The sequence below is a fragment of the Ochotona princeps genome, chromosome 17, assembly GCF_030435755.1.
Source record: "Ochotona princeps isolate mOchPri1 chromosome 17, mOchPri1.hap1, whole genome shotgun sequence".
Classification (NCBI taxonomy): Eukaryota; Metazoa; Chordata; class Mammalia; order Lagomorpha; family Ochotonidae; genus Ochotona; species Ochotona princeps.
The window spans coordinates 12,857,826-12,880,926 of NC_080848.1; the positions used below are offsets into that span (position 1 = coordinate 12,857,826).

General features: G+C 39.1%; 1 protein-coding gene across 1 annotated transcript in view; it reads right to left on the reverse strand.

The window, feature by feature from the left end:
* EFCAB13 (EF-hand calcium binding domain 13) overlaps positions 1–10,382 on the reverse strand; it is a 126,666-nt gene extending 116,284 nt beyond the window's left edge. The window contains exons 1-5 of the mRNA XM_058675798.1: positions 10,277–10,382; positions 8,070–8,120; positions 7,288–7,418; positions 6,510–6,592; positions 3,568–3,711 (exon numbers count right to left, since the gene is read on the reverse strand). Coding sequence (XP_058531781.1) covers positions 3,568–3,711; positions 6,510–6,592; positions 7,288–7,382 — 322 coding nt within the window. The 5' untranslated portion in view covers positions 7,383–7,418; positions 8,070–8,120; positions 10,277–10,382. The remainder of the gene's footprint in view (positions 1–3,567; positions 3,712–6,509; positions 6,593–7,287; positions 7,419–8,069; positions 8,121–10,276) is intronic.
* Positions 10,383–23,101: the final 12,719 nt, after the last annotated feature.

Here is a 23,101-nt window from a genome sequence, read left to right on the forward strand (position 1 = left end):
AAGGGGACATACTCAAACATTGAACATTTCTTATTGGCTATTTATTTTTTATTTATTTTATTGGAATCTGACCTTTTTCCACTTAGTCAGGTACTTGTTGATCTCACTTATCTTTCTGAAAAAACTCACTCCTATTTTTATTATTTTTATATGTTTTAGCTTCTATTGATTTTGCACTGGCCTTTATTACTTTTCCTAAAGTGTCCTAGAAAGGAAGTCCACCCCCACAAGTCTCCCTGTGGACCTAAGGCAGGTCTGGACTCCTAATAGTTACCAGCCTATGGTGGGCACCATAGGATTCTGTGTGGCACTAGAACTCACAATGGAGTTGCCTAGTCCTAGGCTCTTCTGCAACAGCTTGAAAGTTTATCACTTTGTGTTGTGCTGCCTGGGATTGATAAAAGGATGGGGTGGTGGGCAGTGTCATGGCCATTACCACACTGGACCACAACCTCAGCTCACAGACAATGGGTTCAGCACACAGTCAGAGTGAAGGCAAAGAATCAGGTGATGTTATTCAGAATTGGGACACACATCCTTGCACAACACCTAATTGAGTCCAGGGGATCCATCCTTGGGCACAGATTTGAGAGAAGCAGTGATGAAGTGTTGACTTTCATTAACCTAACACTGAGTCTGAGACAGTCTTTTACCTATTTCCTATCCACATGCCCAGCAGATGGAGTCTTTTTCAGGCCCAGCTACCTAAGGTGGAGAGAGGGGTGATGGAGGCAGTCCCTTGGCTATTGGATAAACAGGCCAAGAGCTCTTTCTGACCTAGAAATAGCAGACATGGAACTCAGCCTGGTACTAGATTTCACCACATGGGCCCAATACTGAGTTCTAACTCCAGAACACTCCCACATGAAGGAGGCACATCTCTTCATGAAGTGCTGTTAGGAGTTAGGGGAAGAGTGACATGGGTATCTCTTTCCTTCATGCCACCTTCAATACAACTTTATTAGTATTATGCTAAAATTAGCTACTTGGGTCTCTTATCTGGTGTCCTAGGCCCATGTGAATATAGAAGTGTGCATGAATAGTTGTTCAAATTAATGTTTCTATGGGGAAATAATTACTAGAGGATGTTGTTCAGCTACCAACTTGCTCCACCCTGAATATCTTTTTAGACGATAATTGGATATAGAGGTGGTTTGCTCTGAGAATTATCTGTCCATGCATCTTAACCACTTTTCTATTCCAGGAGTCGGCTTTGTTTTGTTTTAGTTATTTTTTTTTTTAATTTATTTGAAAGGAACAGTGACAGAGAGCAAGGGAGAGATAGAAAGATGGCTTGCATATGCTGATTCAATCCCCAAATGCTTCCAACAGCTAAGGCAGAACCAGGCCAAAGCCAAAACCCAGGCACTCCCTTTGATTCTGCTGGGGGGTGCAGAAGCCCAAGAACTTGGCCATCATCTGCTGCTTTCCCAGGTGATCTGGCAGGGAGCTGGATCAAAACAGATCACCCAGAGCTCAAACCTGTACTCTGATACAGAATGTCAGCATTGCAAGCAGCAGCTTAACCCTCTGCACCACAGCAGCCCCATTATTTATTGGTTCATGTAAGTTGGTCAGTCTTAAAACTAATACCCTAGTAATTATGTAAACCTCAAATGTTTTCAACATTTTAACTTATTTTTTCACTCTAAGATGTTTTCTGATAAAGTTCTAAATTTAGACATAGCTCAATACATCAACCTCTCCCTTTATATTCAACCTTTCTTGCTTGATTTAAAAATATTTTCCTATCTGACATATTCCATACTCGGGTATGTAGGAAAAAATAAAACAAAAATATTTGAAATGAAAAATCTGTAAGACACATTATATTACTGGTTGACATGTAACATCCTGTCACTTCCTTGGAAAACAGAAGAAAACCGTAATAAATGAATTTGTACAGGGGTTCTTCCAAAAGTTCATGGAAATGGAACTAAAAGATAAGTTTATGTTGATACAAAATTATTTAAATACAAGCATAGTTTCTTCACAACATATTTTCCATGAATGTTTTACAAAGCTTTCATATCTACAGTATAGCAACTTCATTTATAATTATATATCCAAGAGGAACTCTAGGACTCTCACACATCACGAAACATGTCACAGTAAACGATGTTCACAGTGGCTGAAATCTGGTAAGAATCCAAGTGCTTATCCATTCACTCTTAGTGATATTATTTCACAAAGATATTATTTCACAAAAGATATTATTTCACAAAGATGTAAGCAAACTAAAAGCAGCATTGCAATAATGTAACTAAATCTTAGCCATATAATATCTACTGAACAAGTCTCAAAAGAGCATGTGCATCCTAACAAACTCTTTACTAGTTTTTAAAACAACTAAAATTTCTAAAACTATCTTAAATTACACTTTTAACAATTAAATTATCTAAAAACAAAATCAATGAATGATACAGTATTCAGAATAATGCTCTCCTATGGTTAGAGGAAGAGAAAATTCAGTTATTCAGCAAAGTTTATGGTTATATTTAAGTTGTCATCAAAGTTCTAGTTTTGATTTTGAGTGGTTAGGCCAAGTATTTATTAAATTATTAAAATACTATTACGTAACTATGTAAAACCAGGCCATTTTTACACTAATGAGGAGAATATATCATGACCCAATCTAGCAACTAATCAATCTAATCACGTATAACTGATGTCAAATTGTCATTTAATCTTATCTTTGACACCCACCTAGATACAGTTTTTGTTCAACACTAGGGAAAACAGTGAGCGTATAAGAAGCGTCAGCAGGAAGTAACAGGAGTGCAACGTCCACTTGAGAAACTCGGTCCAAAGAGAAGGTCTGAAAATGAGGTAGTGACTACAGACAGGAGAGAAAGTCAAACCCCAACCTGTATGACTATGCCATGGCAACCCGTGGAAGGTGGGGGCTCCTTAACTGCCATTGTTACTTTAAGTATGACTTGTCATTTTACAGAACAGTAGGCAGAGGTTCACAGAGAACATTGACTTGTCCAGGATGATCTTGCCGACTGCCTGCTCAACGGCATTTACTTCCTCCTTGCTAAAACCACCCTGATGTTGATGGATGTGCATGTGGTCAGCAATGGAGAACGAATCTTGGTGAGTTTGCACCAGTCAGGATAATGGCACTGCTTCTTCTAAGATCTCTACCCAATACTTGCTTTGAGAGTCATCTGAAGCTTCGGAAAAGCCACGTGGCAGCCCTGGCCAATGGGATTAGCAGGGTCGCTTCCAAGGCAGCTTCTGGGAGAGATTTTCTTTCCTAATAAAAAGCGAGTCCTGGCTCCTGGTTTCAGATTAGCCCAGCTGTAGCCACCACGGCCATGTGGGGAGTGAACCAATGATGAAAGATCCTCTCTCTCTGTCATATGTGTGTGAGTCTTAGCAATTATGACTTTCAAATAACATAAATCTTTAGAAAATGTTTTGGATACATAGTATGATAAAATGATATTTTAATAATATCCCAAATCTTAGTTTTCTAATGCCTTATGATTAGTCTGGAAGGCATAACTTATATTCATATTTTCAGACCCTTCAACTCTATACTTAAAACACAAAACTTACCATCGATATCAGTTGCTTTTAGTGCCTGTCGCATTTCTGAATCATTTATAGAAATCTTTAAGATGGCAAGGATTATTGGCAGATCATTCACATAAATTTTGCCACTTCGAATTTTACTAAAAATTTTGCAGGCTTTATGAAGTGCTGCACATAAAACAAAAGATTAATTAAACAAGCAACTGTTGTATGACCTATCCTTTTTTACTCAAAGAAACAAAAAGCATTACAGAGTGATACGTTTCAAAGGAAAAAAGCTTTCTTGTTGCTGTTTTTGAGGTTCTCTGTTTTAAATTTCAACAACTTGTTCAGGTTTGTCTGGAGCTAGTGACCTCTGAGTCTATCAGTTACCTAAAGAGATCTCAAGAAACTATCAGAAAGCCATGCAAGCATCACAGACACAGGCCTTTGCCCATCTTCCCAGGGAAAGCACTTAGTCCGCAGCTCAAGGTTCTTGCCATTGTGCTTGCACACTAATGTACCTCACTAAACTGTTTGCTCCAAGGGGCAAGATTTTTCATTCTTCAGTTTCCAGTGCCTTATTCAGAATACATTCTCAAAACAATGTTGGGCTCAATTTAATGTGCTGTAACGGATACCATATTTTCAGAAAACAGACAATAGATGACATTGCTAAATACACAATTAACCCCACAAAACAGTACTAGTATTTTAGAAGTTGAATCTGGATTTCAATGAAAACAACAAGCAAAGAGGAAAAAAAAAAGTGGAGATTAATGGAAACAACGTTTTCAAGAAGCTTCCCTGAAAAATAGTATAAAACTAACAAACCTCAGATCCCATGATATCCAAAGAAAATCAAAAACAAATAAAGAGTGAAGGAATTTACCCATGGAAAGAAAACTTTTCCAATGTGATAAAGGGGAATGTGTAGATTTACCAAAAAAAAAAAAAGAATCCACTGTCAAGTGTGTAGGTAGGAAGAGCACACGGTTCAGGAATATTCCGATCAACAGTTTTATTAATTCTCAATAAAGCAAGATTTTGAAAAGATCTTAGCACTTCCATGTTCACTGCTGCACAATTCAGAATACTCAAACTGTGGATACAACCTGACTGTCCAACAATAGATGCAAAGATCTTATTAAAGCATGCTTTATGCAAATGTCGAATTACTGTTCAGCCTCTAAAATAAGATAACTCTGGGGTGAGTGCTGGGGTGAATGCAGATTAAGCCATTTTGGGGACAGCTGCATCTCACACAGAGTACCAGTTCAAACCCCAGCTACTCCACTGTTGATCCAGACTCGGGCTAATGTGTCTGGGAAGGCAACAGATAATGAGTAAGAGGAGCATTTTGGCCCCTGCTGCTCAGCTAAGAGTCCCTAGCTCCTGGCGTTAGCCTGCCCCATCTTGGCTCTTGCAGCATCTGCAAGTGTAGATGCAAGATCTCCTTCTGCCTCTGTTTTTCTACCTTTCAAATAAATAATTTGTTAAAATGGAAGAGAATCCTGTATTATGAGGCAACATGGATAAATCTGGAAGACATTATAATAAGTAGAATAAGTCAATCACAGGACACTCTATTATTCCAATTACCTGAGGTATTTGAAACAGTCAGAACTTACAAAAAAAGAATAGAATTGTGGCCTGAAAGAGCTTCAAGGAAAAGTGAGCAGGGGATTGCTGATCTATGGGCGTAAATGTTCAGTTACACAAGATGAATGAGCTCTAAAAATCTGCTATGCAATATTGTGCTTATAGATAATAATACCACAGTAGATGCTTAAAAATGCTTCAAGAGGAATGATCACATGTTAAGTATTCTTACCACAATGAAACTTATTGAATGAAGGAGAAAATGTTCACTTTCATCTGTTTCAGAAAAGCTAATAGTTATTAAATAAAAATTTTAAAAGAATACGTGATAGGATTGAGGGTTTAAGAAGAGTAATGGAATGGGCACTGAAGAAAACATGAAAGAGACCTGTGCAAACCTAGTGGGATGCCAACCAAGGGCAGCTGAGGTTTAAGATGACAGTGGCAACAAAGGGGGAGATCAAAGGAATAACAATTGAAGCGAAAGGAAATGAGAATATAAAAGACTGTGAGTAGAAAACAAGATATCAAAGCTTGAGATTTCAACATGATAGCATTGTTCAATAGGTGGCCATGAATGTTGGTTAGAAAAACAAAAGTAAAATAACTGATTTTAAAAAGCGTGAAGTTAGAGTAGTATATTAATCATTCACTTGAACAACAAGATAGGTAATGTGATTACTGCAGCTAACATAGAACGGGAATATATGCCAAATTACTCCATTAATATAAATAGACATCTAAGATTTAGGAATCACAATGAGTAAAGCCTTCATATTTAGGTACAAAAGAGAAATTCTAGTGAAACCAATAATTAAGACTTTGTCCACTGAATATAACACCTAGTCATTTTTTTCAAAAACTACATTTAACTAAAAGAATACATATATACATTCCTGATCTTACTGATTAAGCAGAATATATATATAACATATATAAATTTGTAATGCATTATATGACACATATTTAAATAATATATATTTTATATTATATAAAATCATATAAAAGTATATAATATATTTATTGTGTAATTTATAATTATCTAATAAGATATTATATCTAAAAAATATATTGAATATATTGTGTACTGCATATAAATGTATATTTATATTATGCTTTATATAATATATTATTATTAAGATATAATAAATGTGTTGCATATAATAAAATTATATAGTATAAATTTATATAATATATAGTAAATAAATATAAATTAAACTTCCTACTTTCACTGCCTCATAGGCTGCAACATTTGTCATATTACATAATAGTGGCTAACACCATAAGCCACAGGGAGTATAAAAGGTAGTACTAATTGCTGAAACAGTTTCTGAAAAAGCATATAACCAGGAAGTTATTTAAAACATTACAAAGTCTCTTATTACCATTTATTTCTTGTGAGTGTAAGTATACTTGGGACATATTATCATACAATGTCAGGTAGAGATTAGAAACAATTTCCTTCTCCCTGTCAAAGAAACAACCACATTAAAAAAGCAGCAAACAAAGTATAGAAAACTCCACTTAAAATTTTAACAAATCTACCAATAGCCCAATATTTACATACAACTTTCTTGAAAAAGTATCCAAACAATCAAGAGGTATTTCCATTCTCATCATGCCCTTCCCACCTTGTTCTGCCCAGCAATCTCTCTCTGATACAGTCTAACCTAGGGCATAAATAATGCCTCTGACCCATTATGCTGTGGCTGTGGTCCAATTTTTCCTGCTCTTCTTCCATGTCACAAGAGCATGTTTGTATTTAAACAGCCACAGAATCCCAAATTCCACCACCTTTAGGTAAAATTGTTTGGAAAAGATGATTCATCTAATATTGTAGCACACAGACAACTGAAATAACTTAATATTAGTGCTGGAAAAAATCTGAATAGTCCATGTAGTACACGATTTTTATAAAGACGTGCAAAGCAAAGCTTAGAAATGTACAGTGAAGTTTGCAAGTGCCTAAGCCAGCATGGAGCTCAATCAGGACTCGTCTGTTCTCCAGGTCCACAGAGAGTGCTCCTGCCACTACCCTAGCCTTACCAATTCTTAGTCTTCACAACCTAGTTGGCATTTTTTATGTGAGAGGTGTATGATTCCAAAAAGAAAAAAAAAAACCAAGCATGAGCTTCAAGCAATAGAATATGATCATTTAAATACCCCCAAATTGAGGAAGATCTATGACTGGGTAATGACGTCCTGCAAACGCTGGGTCGATCTGGCGATTTGTACAAAGAGGTTTTTTTTCTAGTCATCTTTTCTGTTGACAGCTTCAGAGAAGGAGAGGAAGTCTAGGGCCAAATGCAACAATGTTGATGCCTGAGATCATATTGGTAATCCAGGTTTCTTAGCTATTGAACTGCTTAAAGTATAATTAATTGTAGTTCAGCTCCTTAGGTAGCCATGGTTCTGATGTAAAATCATTTCTTATAACTAACGTAACTGTATATACCAAAATTTTAATAAATTCTATAATTTTTTGCATTGCCTTGCTTTTCCTAAGTATATAATTAATTACTTATTATTTTGTCAATATAAGGTAATAGATTTTACAGAGTAGGGAAAACCTGTGGTACGGTGAAAACAAGATGACTGGACCACCAGGCTCTACACTACTTAAGCAGATGTTGATTATATGCACAAAACAATTATTTAAATTATATAGGTAATTTTGCTTTGAATCATCCTTATGACTGAATAAATTATTCACTTAACACTGCATGTATTCGCATTATGCAAGAGAGGCAAATGGGTCAAGAACCACTTGAGACATGAGGACACTAATTACAAATTATTCCATTTTACACTAAACTTGTAATCTTAAGTTTTTAAGTATGAACAGAAAATGAAGAGAAAACTGGTACAGAGAGTCCACATAAAGTGAAAATCTCCAAAAGTCAGTGTTCTCAGCAAAGTGACCTGGGCAAGGAGGTACAACTTACCGCTAGACAAGAAGCATGCAGAGTAAAGTCTTCTGGTGTCTTGGTTCCAGGCTGAAGAGCGAGCGAGTGGCAGAAAATAAAGACTACTTCTCTTGATTAGTTATAACTATAACTCTATGCAAATGCATCAGATTTTTTAGTTAAAACCTGTGATAAATATGTGGTTCAGAAAAAAACAGAAACAAAACAAAACCCTTTAAAGTGTTCTTACATTTGTAGTGCTTTTCAGGAACATAGCAAAAGCAAATGCAAATTCTCCTAAACAGAAAATTCTTCCAAAAGATGATACACAAACTAGGAGAGTCCATTCAATTTCAACCAATTATAAAAGAAAGTGTAAGCAAAACATAAAATATCCAAACAACAAATAAACACGAATAAGAATCAGAACAACAAATAGCACATGCTGACTGCCACAGACTTCATACACAGGGTTTATAAGACATCAATCTTAAAACAACCATGGAACATGAGTAAATAAAATACCATACGGTGGTCTTTAAGAAGTGTCAAATAAATCTTCTAGAAGTAAAAACTATAACCCCTAAAATTAAAACCTCAGTGGAGGCCTCGGCCTCTGGCTTTGGATCAGCTCAGGTCCGGCTATTGAAGCCACTTGGGAAGTGAACCAGTGGACGGAAGATCTTTCCATCTCTCCTTTCCTCTGTAAATCTAACTTTCCAATAAAAATTAAAACATTTTTGAAAACTCAATGCACAGGCTAAGCTGCAGATTAAGTGAAATAAGCCAAGCATGGAAAGATAATTAACACATGATCGTACTCATTTGTTAAGCCTAAAAATTAGATGATCTTATAGAAATGTAAAGTATACAAGCAGTTACCAGAAATTGCAAAAGGAACTATGGAGGCAAGATGAGCAGAAACTTCACTGATGTGTACTAAATTATAAAAACAAAAATTCTGGGCTCTATTGTGCAATAGGCTGACTATACATAATATACTGCATATTTCACTTAAAAAAAATTTGGTTTGGGGCGTGGTAGCCTAGTGGCTAAAGTCCGTGCTTTGCAGGTACTAGGAATCCATATGGGTGCCGGTTCTAATTCTGGCAGTCCCACTTCCCATCCAGCTCCCTGCTTGTGGCCTGGGAAAGCAGTCAAGGATGGCCCAAAGCCTGGGGACTCTGCACTCGCGTGGGAGACCCCAATGAGGCTCTGGGCTCCTGGCTTTGAACCGGCACAGCTCTGGTTATTGCGGCCAATGGGGGAGTGAGTGAATGGATCGAGGATCTTCCTCTCTGTCTCTTTTCTCTGTATTTCTGACTTTCCAATAAAAAAATAAATTTTTAGAAATTATTTTAAAAAACTAGAAGACTGAATTTTGCATATTTTCACTATAAAAATATTAAATGCTTCAAAGAATTTAAATATTTACACTCTGATTAGATATCACACTGTAACAAAACACCACATGGTACCACAACAATATGTACAATGTCATTATATATGTTAACATTTAAATATATACACAGAAACAAAAGGAAATATACATGTCAATGTGTTGTAGTGACTGTACTAGCCTGAATGGTTGGCTCCACAAAAGTGTATGATCATATCCTGATCTCTGGAATCCATGAATATACCCTCTCTTAGGAAACAATACATAAGAATGGTCCACCTCTTTTCTCACTAGCTGGAGGAACCCCTTCTCATGTTCAATCTGATCACCTCATAGGACAGCTCATAAAGACAGGCAGGACAACTGCTCTGTTTCTTCCTTTATTGACCACTTCCTAATAATGGCTTAGCTAATCTGTAATCAAGGTAAAGATTCCTAGCTGAGTTAAGCAATAATAGGTTATTTATAAGAAAAAGGAAAAAGGAGATTTTAGATAAAGACACAGAAGCCATGGGAAAACAGAGGCGAAAGTTGGAGTCACACTGCCACAACCCAGAAGCACAGACACCATTAAACAGTAAAAACAAATGTCAACAGAATACAACAGAAAGGAAAATGTACATGTGTTGATTTAATGAAAAAAGGATAAATTTTCAAAATCTGAGAATATTATTTGTTCTCTTTTTTTTAACAAAAAAAAAAGATGAGAAGGATAATGAGGGGAAAAGAATGATTAGTAGTATTTAAGATTGTAATCTTCCAGTATTTGAACTAAAATAGATAGGAATGCCTGAAAGCTAAGGACAACTTGCAAAGCTGAAGGGTAAGATCCCAAGGTTTTATTTACCTCAGTTCTTTTTTTATGCAGTTGTACTTGTAAACTTTTCTTTCTCCTGATTTTATTTTCTCCCAGAAAATCAGAGAATTTTTCTTCCTCATGTAGGTATACTGATGTTTCATTCCTAAATTGTACAGAAATTCAAATAACTCTTGAACTGTTTTTCTTGATTTTTCTTCTTTTCAACTTCTAATTATGGAAACTTTCAGACACATACAAAAGTAGATAGAACAATATTCACATGGTCTCACTCCTCAGCTTCAATAGCAATGGGTCCTATTCAACCTGTATCTATATCCCTACATCCATCCTTTACTGTTTTGAAGTAAATTCCTACACATTTTAATACAAAAAGGTTTAAATACAAATCTCAGAGAAGTGTCTCTTTTTTTAACTCAGAAATACCACTAACAACTAAATATTTATCAATATCACCAAATGGACAATGCTGTTTTGCATTTGTCTCATCAAGCCCGTAAAATCTTTAACATCATCAGGACTCAACCAGGTCCTCACATCACAGTTGGTTATGTCCTTTAAATCTCTTTTCATGGGGTGAGTGTGGTGACTTAATAAGCTTATCTTCTACCTGCAAGTACCAGCATCCCATATGGGTGCTGGCTTGTGTCTGGCTGTCCCACTTCCAATCCAGCTCCCTGATTATGGCCTGGACAAGTCAAGGCTACATCCATGTGGAAGGCCTGCAAGAGGCTCCTGGCTCCTGGCTTTCAGACCACCTCAGCTCCTGCCACTCTAGCCACTTGGGGAGTGAATCAGCAGATGAAAGATCTTTCTCTGTCTTTCCTAATCTCTGTAAATCTTTCAAATAAAAAATAAATCTTTAAAAAAAGATTGTAATCAATAAGTTGTCCTTCTGTGTCTTTTCTTTTTAACACTAGTGCTAATACCAGGCCATCTGGCCTGTAGATGTTTGTCTAGGTTTTGCTAACCATATTATCATAAATAGATTCTAAAGATTGGTTGGTACTAATGTCCTGTTTTTCTGGGGAGGTGAGAACTAAAATCAATATATAGGTGGTGATACACTTCCATCAGAAAGCATATTATACCTGACTTGTACAAGTCTTGGATTAGTATCTCCTTATATAGCAATTAGATCCAATAAATCAATAGGGACTAAAAACAGCTTGTAAGTCTATTTTTTTCTTCTTCTGCAATGTGCTAGAAATTTCTAAAGCAAGAGAAACTTCTATTCATCCATGATTTGATTACCTAGTGGTATTAAAGAAAAGCAAGGCAACCATTCTGCTTGCTCCTTTATATATCACTTCTCATAACAGTAACAAGGCAATTTTGATATCATTTTGAAAACACAGATTTACATATATTTGCTGCAGTTTAATGCCCTGCAGTTAATATTCTCAACGGTGCTCTAATCACTTCATCTCTCACAGGAGGCTGAGAGCCTTTCAAGGAGGCCCTGAGGACTTATGTGCAGTCCCAGGGGCAGTCTTATTAGTCTCTGTACCTGAAAGCTAAGGTGTTCCACCTCACTTGCACAATTCCTCTTCCAGATCTGAAATTCATAATTTCTACAAAGACACTTTTAACAGCACATGATATTCTTAAGATTAAAGTACACTTCAACTTTAAATTTCTGAAAAGGCACTAAAAACTGAACTGTTCTTAATTATTATCCTGCATTCCTACTGTTTAGTTTTCTCTGTCTTTTTCCCTTTTTCTTATTGCAGCTAAGAATTCCATAATATAAACATCCCATAGATTATACAATTGTGAGATCACCAGATAGCCTGAAATGAATTTGAAGAATTGTAAATTGCACACATTTCCTAAAATCATCTAAAATAGGCCTAAACTTCAAGAAAAAACCTTAAAACGATTTTTGTGCTCCTAGAACCCTGGAGACTAGGAATGATTCTGAGATGAGCTAGATTCTAAACCTGCATTTAGATTGATATCATCAGGATAATCTAAAACATACTGATACTTTTCCCCACTCCAAACACTGACATTTAATTGTGGGTATGGCCATCTAACAAACAGAAGACGAAGATATTCAGATAATTTTAATGTGCAGAAAAACTGAATCACTATGGAAATGCCATAGGCTTGAATTCATACAAACTGGGATATAATTCGGTGTTTGCAATTTCTAATTTGTATCTAAAACTTAAATTTCCGTAGCAGAGGTGCTCCCTTTTAAAGCAATCTGGTATTTAAGGACTGCTTGGGTGATACACAGAACAATAACTCAATTATAAGCACCTATAACACTTTTAGGTAAACTAAGATGTAAGCAAAGCTATTGAGTGAGGGAAATTTATATAACACATACCTCACCCTTTTGATACCCCATCCCTTTAAACTCAATGCCTCAAAAGCCTACTCTGGGACTTCCTTACCTCTTTCATAGTCCCTTCCAGGTTATTTTATGATTAGTGCCCTCTGCAGTCTTCCAGGCACAAAGAAAATGACTCAACTATTCCGACTACAATCCATGGTCTAAAAAATGCTTTCTAGTAAGAGTCAGTATAGGGCCCAGCACCATGGCTCAACTGGTAAATCCTCCCCCTTCAAGCACTGAGATCCTATATGGGCACAGTTCATGTCCCAGCTGTTCCATTTCCCATCCAGCTCCCTGCTTGTGGCCTGAGAAAGCAGCAGAGGGTGATCCAAAGCATTGAAATGCTGCAGCCATGTGGGAGACCTGGAAGAAGCACCTGGATCCTGGCTTTAGATCGGCTCACTCTGACCATGTGACCACGAGGGCAGTGAACCAGCAGACAGAACATCTTTGTCTCTGTCTCTCCTTCTCTCTGTAAATCTGACTTTCCAACAAAATAAATCCTTTTTTAAAAAAAAAAAAGTCAGTATAAAAACACAGTGAGAGAAGCAAAAATATAAGTTATATGAAAAGCACTCTAAAGTCTTTAATAGCAGTGACCTCCTGCGTTGACTATAAGAGTCATTAATAGGCAAGAATCAAGACCCTACTTTATCTCTCCGTAAGTCTCTACTAAACTTAATCTTTCTCTGTCTGATACAATCATGATTTCCTTCTACTATCTGATTTTCTAGTTTTCAGTTTTCATCTTTCTAGGTAACAAGCTGATTGTGGTCTTTCTAGGAATAACTGCCTTTTTGTCATCTAGCAAAGAGGAATAGGGGTGAGATCATTAGTTTAAATAAAATAGAAACAAAAACTTATGTCATGTAGAGATTTTGGTTTAAGTGCCTCTCCAATCACAGTGTGCAGGTAATTCCCACACTCACCATTTCACAAAACCAGCATTTAGCTGGGGAAAAAAAAAGTAAAGTGAGATGAGTCCTAAGGCTTTCTTTCTGATAAATATTTTTCTTTCTCTGTCAGTTAATTTATTCTCTTTTTTGAAAGTCAGAGTTACAGAGAAAGACAGAGAGACAAAGTGAAAGATCTCCAGACAGCCACAACGGCCAGGCAGGCCCAGAGCTAGGATCCAGGAGCGTCTTCTGGTCTCCCATGTAGGTGACAGGGACACATGCACTTAGGCCATCTTCTGCTGTTTTCCCCAAGTAATTAACAAGAAGCTGAAATAAAAACACAGCAGCTGGCACATGAACCAACACTCATATCACAAGCAATGCCTTTACCTGCTATACTACAACATCAGCCCCTAGATATGGTTTTAAATTTTCACTTCTTTGAGAAGTAAAGAGATAGTCACAGAAAGACAGAGAGTACCCGAACACTGATTCACTCCTCAGATGCCAGCAATGCACAGGGCAGGGCCAGGCCAGAAGCCAGGAGCCAGGGACTCCAATCAGCTCTCCCATGTAGGTAACAGGGATTCACCTGTTGGAAGCATCACCTGTTGCCTCCCAAGCTGCACATTAGCAGGAAGCTGGATCTGGAAACATGGATAGAACAGAAACTCCAGCACTCTAACACGGGATGCAAGCATCTCAACCAGCGACTTACAACTGGTCCAAAAACACACACCAATATTGACAGTATGAAGCATTTCTCCTAGGTATGTATGAAATGCTAGTGCTGCTTCTTTAACGAACGAAAGGGAATGCTCAAGGTGGCACACAAACTACCAAGGATACAAAGAGTTCAATGCAACGGAAAGTATAAGACCAAGTCCAAAGGGAACCTTTTTGTGTCCTTTCTGAAACCTCTCTTGAACAAACTGACAAAAATATGGACAATTACTCTGCTCTAACTAGTATTCTATATAGCTCATAGGCTTCCATGTGGCTAAAAGAAAAGTGAGAAAACAATAAGAAAGGTTATTTAGGCGTTAAAGCCATTCTTCTGAAAGAATGGCAATAAACAGGCATGATCTCATATACCTATACACATCTTATTACATTATGAGACACATAGGTTACATTTTGGCCTCTTAAACTTACAGAAATATAACGCAATAAAAAAGATTCAGAGTTTTTAACTTACTGCTTTTCATGTTCTGGGCTCCAACCTCTAGTTTCAGGTAAAATCTTCTCTGCCGTTTCAGAAAATGTTATGTATTTTTTTCTGTCAATACTTGTTGATGGCAAGTTGGTTGCAGGAGAATGAGAATTATTATCAGATAATTCAACATTTTCTTCTGTCTGGAGAAAAATCAAGAGATACAATCAGTCATGTTCTGTTCACAAATACATTTTAAACATATTTTATTCTGAGTCAAATAATTCCTTTTAGAACAATATTCTTTCTGAAACATCAAGGGAATTTCACTGGAAAGGACTTTACTAGTTAGAATAGTGCCACACCAGATAAATTAGTACATATTGTATCTCTGGTTTTCCATAGTCTATTACGCAATTATAAAGCATACAGAACTCATAAATACAGCTAACACTTACTGAATCTAGTTCACAAAACATCATGTTGAAAAGTTTACCATACACATTTAAAAGTAACACTCTTTTATAAAATCACATGTTAGTTTTTCAAAAATTAACTATTTTAAATACAAACCAAAGGCATGATTCATGAAAGAATGAATTAACAAGCTAGACTCCATGAAAATTTGAAACTGCCCTATGAAAAATGCCATCAAGATAATAAAAGGAAAAAACTACACACTACAACAAAACTACATATCTGAAAAAATGCTATCCAAAATATACAGAGGGCTTTTACAACAATAAGAAAAGCAATGACCCATTGAAACAAACAAAAAAAAATCTGAGCAGGTACCTTACCAAGAAGCACAGATAGCAAAATCAGGCATTAGGAAATCTCAAATTAAAACATATCACTAAAACAGTCATGAAAAATCAGTAAGACAAATAAATGGAAAAGATATCCTTTATTCATGGATTGCAACAAAAACAAACAACAAAAATCCAATGCACCAACCCCAAATGATGACAAGCATATGGAGAACAAAGCATGCTGTCAGGAATGAAAGATGGTGTAGCCGCTCTGGAAGAGAGTCAGGCCATTTCTGATAATGCTAAACATACTCTCATCACACAATTCAGCAACCTTATGTCCACACAAAACTTTGCACATAAATGTGTGTAAAACCTTTACTTTAATAAAAGCTTGGAAGCCACCAAGATGTCTTCAGTGGGTAAGTGAATAAATAAGCGGTGGTATGTCTAGATAGTGAAATAATATTCATGTTAAAATGAGTGAGTTATTAAGCCATAAATGCAGAGGACTTTAAAAGGCCTATCACTACATTAAAATGTCAACCTGAAAGGCTATACATATAATGCAAGAATAATTCCAACTACACAACATTCTGGAAAAGAAAAAACCACAGAGACAACTAAAAGATCAGTGATTTCCAGGGATTGCTGGAAACAAGAGAAAAATACAGAAGAAAGGGTTTTTAGGGCAATAAAACTATCCTGTAAGATATATACCATACATTTACACAAACTCAAAGAATGCACAACACCAAAAGAGAACTCTCATGTAGACAACACATTTTGATTCATAATAATGTGACAACGTATGTTCACACTAGTTCAGGATACTAATGATGGGAGGGAGGCTGTGCACGCATGGGAGCAAGGAGTTCATGGGAACTTTTGTACATTCTACTAAATATTGCTAGGGAATTAATGCTTCTATTTAGAAAATCTTTTCTAAAAGAAGTGTACTGCTTCTAAATACACACAACATACCCAAAAATGAGCTACAGCATTGTAACAATGTTTAGAAAAAGAGCTATGAAGTTAATTGTGTAGCACCATTGAACAGTATTTAGATCAAAAATATATTAATTTTTAACCCTTGAGCCCTTGAACTCAACAATTCCCCCTATTACATAGGTAATTTATAAAGTAGATTATCAAGAAACTTTAGAAATAATATTTTCACCAAAGATGAAAATTATGAGTGTTTCAGCGACTTTCAGAATCCACATACATTTCTTTTAAAACTTCGGCACACATTTAACAACCTGTTTCAAAAAGATAACCTGGGACCCAGCGCAGTGGGCTAAGCCTCCACCTCACAGCACCAGCATCCCATATGGGTGCCATGTTCATGTCCTGGCTGCTCCATTTCCCATTCAGCTCCCTGCCTGTGCCTAAGAAACCAGTGGAGGATGGTCCAAGTTCTTGGAACCCTGCATCTGCTTGGGAGACCCTGAAGAAGCTCCTGGCATTAGATTGGCTCAGCTTCAGCCACTGTACCCTTTCAGGGGGTGAACCTGCAGACAGAAGGACAAAGAAGAAAAAGAAGAAGGAGGAAGGGGAGAAGAGGAAGAAACACAGGAAAAAGAGAAAGAGAAAGGAGGAGGAGGAGAAAACCTGATTTGCTGATTTGATGAGATGTGTATTACAACTGAAGACAGGATACATGAAGAGCCAGGGAAAATAACCAAATAGAAACTAGGAATAGAAAAAAAGGGCAAGTGGGAGGTTTAAAATACAGAGGAGCACAAAAATCTGGTACCAGGGCATGCATTTGGCTTAGCAGTTGAGATAGTTGCTAAAACACTTGCAATCTCATATTGGAGTGCCTGGGTTCAATTTCAGGCTGTGGCTCTCTACCCCCATTTCCTACTAACATAGGCCCTTGGATAGCTCAAGTCATTGGGTCTCTGCCACCCATGTGCGATACCTGGATTGAGTTCCTGTCTCTGACTTCACCTCAGCCCATCTCAGTCCCAATTCTTGTAGACATCTGGGGAGTGACTCAGCAGGTGGGAGTTCTACCTGCCTATTTCTATACTTATGTCTACTGAACAAATACTAAAACAAAAACCTGTCATCAAAAGCATTGTGAACAGAGATAGCCAAATAATTCAAAGAAGACAACCAAGAAAAGAAAGAAGAAAATATCTGACATTGTGATTAAAGGTGAGGAATAAACCTGTGAGAGAGAAACCATGTAACCTAAGGAAAATTAACTAGTATGAAATTTTAACATGAATGTTTTTAAGAATTCATCTTCAGCTGCCAGTGTTTTGGTATAGTGGATTAAGCTGCCACCTCCAACACAGGCATCCCATATGAGTGCCAGTGCAAGCCCCAGCTGCTCAACTTCCAATCCAGTTCCTTGCTAATACATCTGGGAAAACATTGCAAAATGGTCCAAGGATTTGGAAACACCCGCATGACAGACTGATGAAGTTCCTAGCTACTAGCTTCAGCCAGGGCCTGCTGCAACTGCTTCAGCCATCTGTGGACTGTGTGTGTGTGTGTGTAACTGCTCTTCAAATTAAATAAAAAAGCCCTTATCAAAAATAGTAATTCATCTTTAAAATTGGTTTAAGTAAAAACCTGAAAAAATACTAGTGGTAAAAAGAGCAATCTTTGAATCTATATAGATTTATATCATGGTACTTCAAGAGTTTGTGAAAAACATAATGTACCTCTCATAAAATTTGAACTTTTAGTCTCCTAAACTTACCCAGGGACCTACTCCCCACTAAAATACTCTCATTATATATCACAAAAAATTCTTTATGCAGTATTTCAGGGGTTTCTAGACTAACAGCCTACCGCCTGGCCACTAAAAGAGTTCAGAAGTCATCTCACTTATTAGGCAGGTTCCTTATGACTGCATTACTCTACAAACTGACTCCCTTCTCACAGGTATGATATAATCCAAAATAATAAAAAAAAGTGAGTATTTAAAGCCTATTTTTTAATAAATACCTGGTAGAATAAGTGCAGTTTATCTTCCATCTTTCTGTTTAGAGGCAAATTTGGCCTTTGAGGAATCAAAGACCTTGATGAATAGCATGAATAAGCAACAGGATGACACGATTTCCTACCACACAAAAAAAAAAAAAAGGGAAAATCAGGCCATGTTTAGAAGAGTTAAGTAATTTTACTTACTTACCTGACATTCTCTCTGTAATGTAACACTTTAATAAACTTTAGCAACACAACTACTGGGTTAAAGCAAAAACAAACAGTAGATCATAAATCACAGGAAATCATCCAGACCCTTAACTTTACTTTTTGTGGTATAAGAAGCAGAAAAAATGCAATTTCAAATCATATAAAAGGAAAAATTAAACATTTATTCAAATAAACACTAAAAGCAGAGCTGCTGGAACAAGTCATTCTCATGTGACTGAATGCTCACTGCATGCTGAACGTCACAATACTCTGACATGAGCTATTTTTATTCTTTGTAACAAGCCTTTAAGGAATCATCACTGTCTCTGTTAGATGAGCAAAATAAAGACTTAAAGAGAACAAGTCTTCCAAGATCGGTACAGACAGCAAATAGCAGGCAGACCTTGAATTCAGGTATTCAAATTCTAAAAGCCCACCACCTTTACATTTACCTACAACACTGCCTCTCAGAAAAACAGAATTGCAAACAAAAGATGTTGTACCTTAATTTAAACCAAACTTTCACATTCTGCAAACACGATAACCATCACTCTCAGAAATTCCTAAAAATCATTTACATTTTATCGCATCACTAGTTATATATGCCACACTGCATGGCTAGTGATCAATGTCATAATTATCAATCTTTCATACTGTGAAGTACAACTGTCAATAGTAATATGCTTATTAAGTAGTTATACTTGAAAATTATTTGTTCTTAGTTCTGAAATATGAGCACTTTGAATATAGTCCCAGCACTCCTGCATTTCAAAACATCTTAAAAATAAAAAGAAATCACATTAAAGCAAAGTCTCAGGAGACCTTGGAAATCTATATATGCCTCTCACACGACCCACTCTGTAACCTTTCTAAACCTTCTCTAACCAGGTCAGTCTTTCAGCTAAACTTCGCGACATCACACTATTGTCTTCACCTGCGTTAAAATTGTGTTTCAACCGACATTAATCATTTCCCTTGTATTTTAATTTTACATGTATCACTCTTATATAAACTATAGCCTAAATTTCTGAGACTGATAACTTACCATTCTGACAATTGTTTCCAAAGTATCAAGTAAAAATGGTATACACATATGATGGAAGGGAAAAAGGAAAAGAGAAAGGAAATGTTTGTAGGGGGGAGAGAAGACGATAAACTACTTATCTAAAGTTCTGAACTCATCAAGATAATTAAGCAGACTAGGCATGACTCAGGAGAAATCTTGACAGGAAAACATATCTTCATAATTTAATGATCTGGGCCCTGCGCGATAGCATAATGGTTAAGGTCCTCATTTTGAACGCACAGGGGTCCCAAATGAGTGCTGGTTCATATACCAGCTGTTACGCTTCCCATCCAGCTCCCTGCTTGTGGCCTGGGAAAGCAGTCGAGGACGGCCCAAAGCCTTGGGACCCTGAACCCACGTGGGAGACCCGGAAGAGGTTCCTGGTTCCCGGCCTCGGATCGGCGCTCATCGGCCCGTTGCGGCTCACTTGGGGAGTGAACCATCGGACGGAAGATCTTCCTCTCTGTCTCTCCTCCTCTGTGTATATCTGACTTTGTAATAAAAACAAATAAACCTTTAAAAAAAAAAGAAAGAAAATACAGAGAGAACGTCCTCTCTAAGAAGGAACTCGAAGCGAGAAGTCCCAAGGTCCCCCTTGATGAAGCCAACAACTTCGTAAGGAACAAAGTAGGTGGACAGGGAAACAGCCAGGCAACTACCCCGCAAGAGGGAAATACGCGGAGTGACAGACGCTTTAGTTGAGGGAGCTGCGAAGCGTCCGATCACCACAGTTTCTAAGAGGCCACTGGTCAGTGCCAGTCAAGTCTCTGCCCCTTCTACTGTCCCCCCCAAGTCACCTCTTTGTTCCTTTCTGGAACCTTCCTTCACGGACTCTCTCACACCACGTTCCATTTTCCGCCCTTGGCCCAGAGACTCTTCCTTGCCATCCCTTCAGCAGGTCTCGCCTCCCCACCGCTGTCCCCTAAAGGTCCCACTTTTTGTCTCCTGAATCCCTCGAGCGGTCTGTGGGTCCTCAGTGCTCACCAGTGCCCGGGGGCCTGCCCGCCTCAGGCCTGAAGGGCTCGCTAGGCCGCCTTCTGGAGCTCCGTGCTGCGTGGCCCCGCCCCCACGGTCACCTGACCTGGCCCGACGCTCCGCCCACAGGCGCTGCGGCCTCCGTGGCCACTGGACGGCGCTGCGGCCGCGCCCGGCTGCCCCGCCTCAGGAGGGTCTGTGACCTCACTTGGGCGGCATGGGGTGCCCTAGGCATGGACTTCTCCACCATTGCAAGTGCTGGCTTCACTCCTGCGCCCGCTTCAACTTTCTCTTCCTCCCACCCACTGGAAACGTTTCATCCTTCCTCAAGAAAAGATGCTTGTCAATGTGTAGATACTTTGGCAAGTGGAGAGTGTTTTGAAAGTCCTGTGTCTTTTCTTGACAACCTATCCTTGTGTTCACACTAGTGTTATTCCATCCTGAGTTCTCCGTTTATTACTGTGTAGAGCACAGGCTTGAGAGACACTTGGTGGCAGGTCCAGTCCTGTTTATCAGATGCAGCTGAGCAAAACGCTGTGTTCTAGGAGTCTGAATTTTCTCGGGCGTTTGGAGAAATTGGGTCAGCGCACGCTAACTCTCCACATGAACCCAAGCTGGGCTGATCCAAAGCCAGTAGCCAGGAGCTTCTTCCTGGTCTCCCACATGGGTGTAGGGCTGCTAGGTTTTGGGCCGTTCTCCACCACTTTCCCAGGCCAAAAGCAGGGAGCTGGATGGGAAGTGGAGCAGCCTGGACACAAACTGACACCCATATGGGACGCTGCACTTGCAGGTAGAGGATTAGCCAGTTGAGCCATCCTGCCAATCCCAGCAGAGTCTCACATTTCAATAAAGGTCAGCAATTTACAAGGGAGTAACGGGCAGCTTCCCTCACTGACCTCACTCTCTTGCTCTCAATCTTATCCCCACTCCCCTGCTCGAGTGGCCCCAGCTCCCGCAGACACAGCCGTCTTTCTGCGGCAGAAGGGCCAGGGCTGGGAACCAGGAGGCAAGGCTAGGGGTGATGGCAGGGGGTGGGGGCGAGCTTTGAGGGTGGTAAGCCAAGTGGTCTAGTCCCAAAGCTGCCCCGTCATCTGGGAAGTTCACTGTCTGTCTTCTGATTCCTGGGTTGTGGTTCCTGTGGGCATGGTCCCAGCTATTCCTGCCAGCAAGGGCAGGAGGCTGCTTGAGGCTGGGAGGGGAACCTGAGTGCGGTGGGCACTGTGGAGGAGCTCTCCCTATTTGGAAGTTCTACAGTCAGATCCAGCTCACCCTGCTCACACTGTTGCCTCCTGCCCCAGTTCACAGAGTCCCCCGGAACCATCTGTCATGCCTCCTCTTTGCCCTGGCACAGGTTTGAAGAGTGTGATGGGGTCTTGGTGGTTCCTTTTTGGAAGGGCAAAAACAGACACCTCCCAGAGGACCTAGTCTCCAGCACCCCAGGACAGAGGCCCAAATCCTCAAAGCACTCATAGTCTCCACTGCATTCTAATCACCCTCCCCTGCCCAGCTGGAACACCTGAACTTTCATGAGTGAATCTGACTGTATGGACCTATCTCTCTTCCCCTCCATGGCCTCCTGGAATCCTAGCTAAGTCAGGGTGGCTGAGATATGCCATGCCATCACAGAGGAATGGGTTGAAAGATAACGGCTCCTCACCAACACACAACACAGGCGTGAGGGAAGGGACTCCACCAGGCTGAGTCTGGGAGCTGCATTGCACTAAGTGAAGAGGCAATAACAGCACTTGCCTCCAAAACCTAGTAAACAGCACAGATGGGAAGAATAAACACAAGAATCATTGCCTTCTATGAATCTTTATTTTGTGTTCCTGCCACTTTTTAAGTCGTATATCTATTTTATTTACTTAAAAACCAGAGAGACAGACATGGAGTGAGAAAGACAGACATGGACTGAGAGACAGTTCTCCCATCCTGTTTCCCACCCACTTGTCACTCTCAAATGTTTCCTGCCATTTTGCTTGACTAATCTCCCTTCCTTTTTCCATTGAGACAATTCCACTTATTTTTCCACACATGCTAGCCATCATTTCTTCCGTTCCATTCTGTCCCATCCTGCCTTCCAACTAGCCTCCAGCCCTGCCCCCTGCATGGGTGACACTTCTTTCTCAGGCTTCTCAAGCACAGGGATACACATTCAGAGGCACACAAGGCGCGCAGCATCGCCTCTGGCAACTCCCAAGGGACCGGCCGAAGAACCTGCCCTGCAGAGGATAGCAGGGGACTCTGTGGCCCAGAAGCCATTTCAACACTGTGGTCAATTTTCCTGGCGCAAAACCAAGTCACACAGCCTGGTTATATCTCTGCCTCTTTGCTCATTTCACTTACAGCCACCTGTGTGCCTCCTCAATGCAGCCCTGGGTTAGGTAACGGCTCCAGCAGACAGAGTGAGGCCACAAGGAGCTCCTGGCCCCAGGCCCCGGAAAAGGCAGGTCCCCTTAGATTTCGTGTAAGAATTGCTGCATGTCTACATGTCTACAGAGGGCATCACA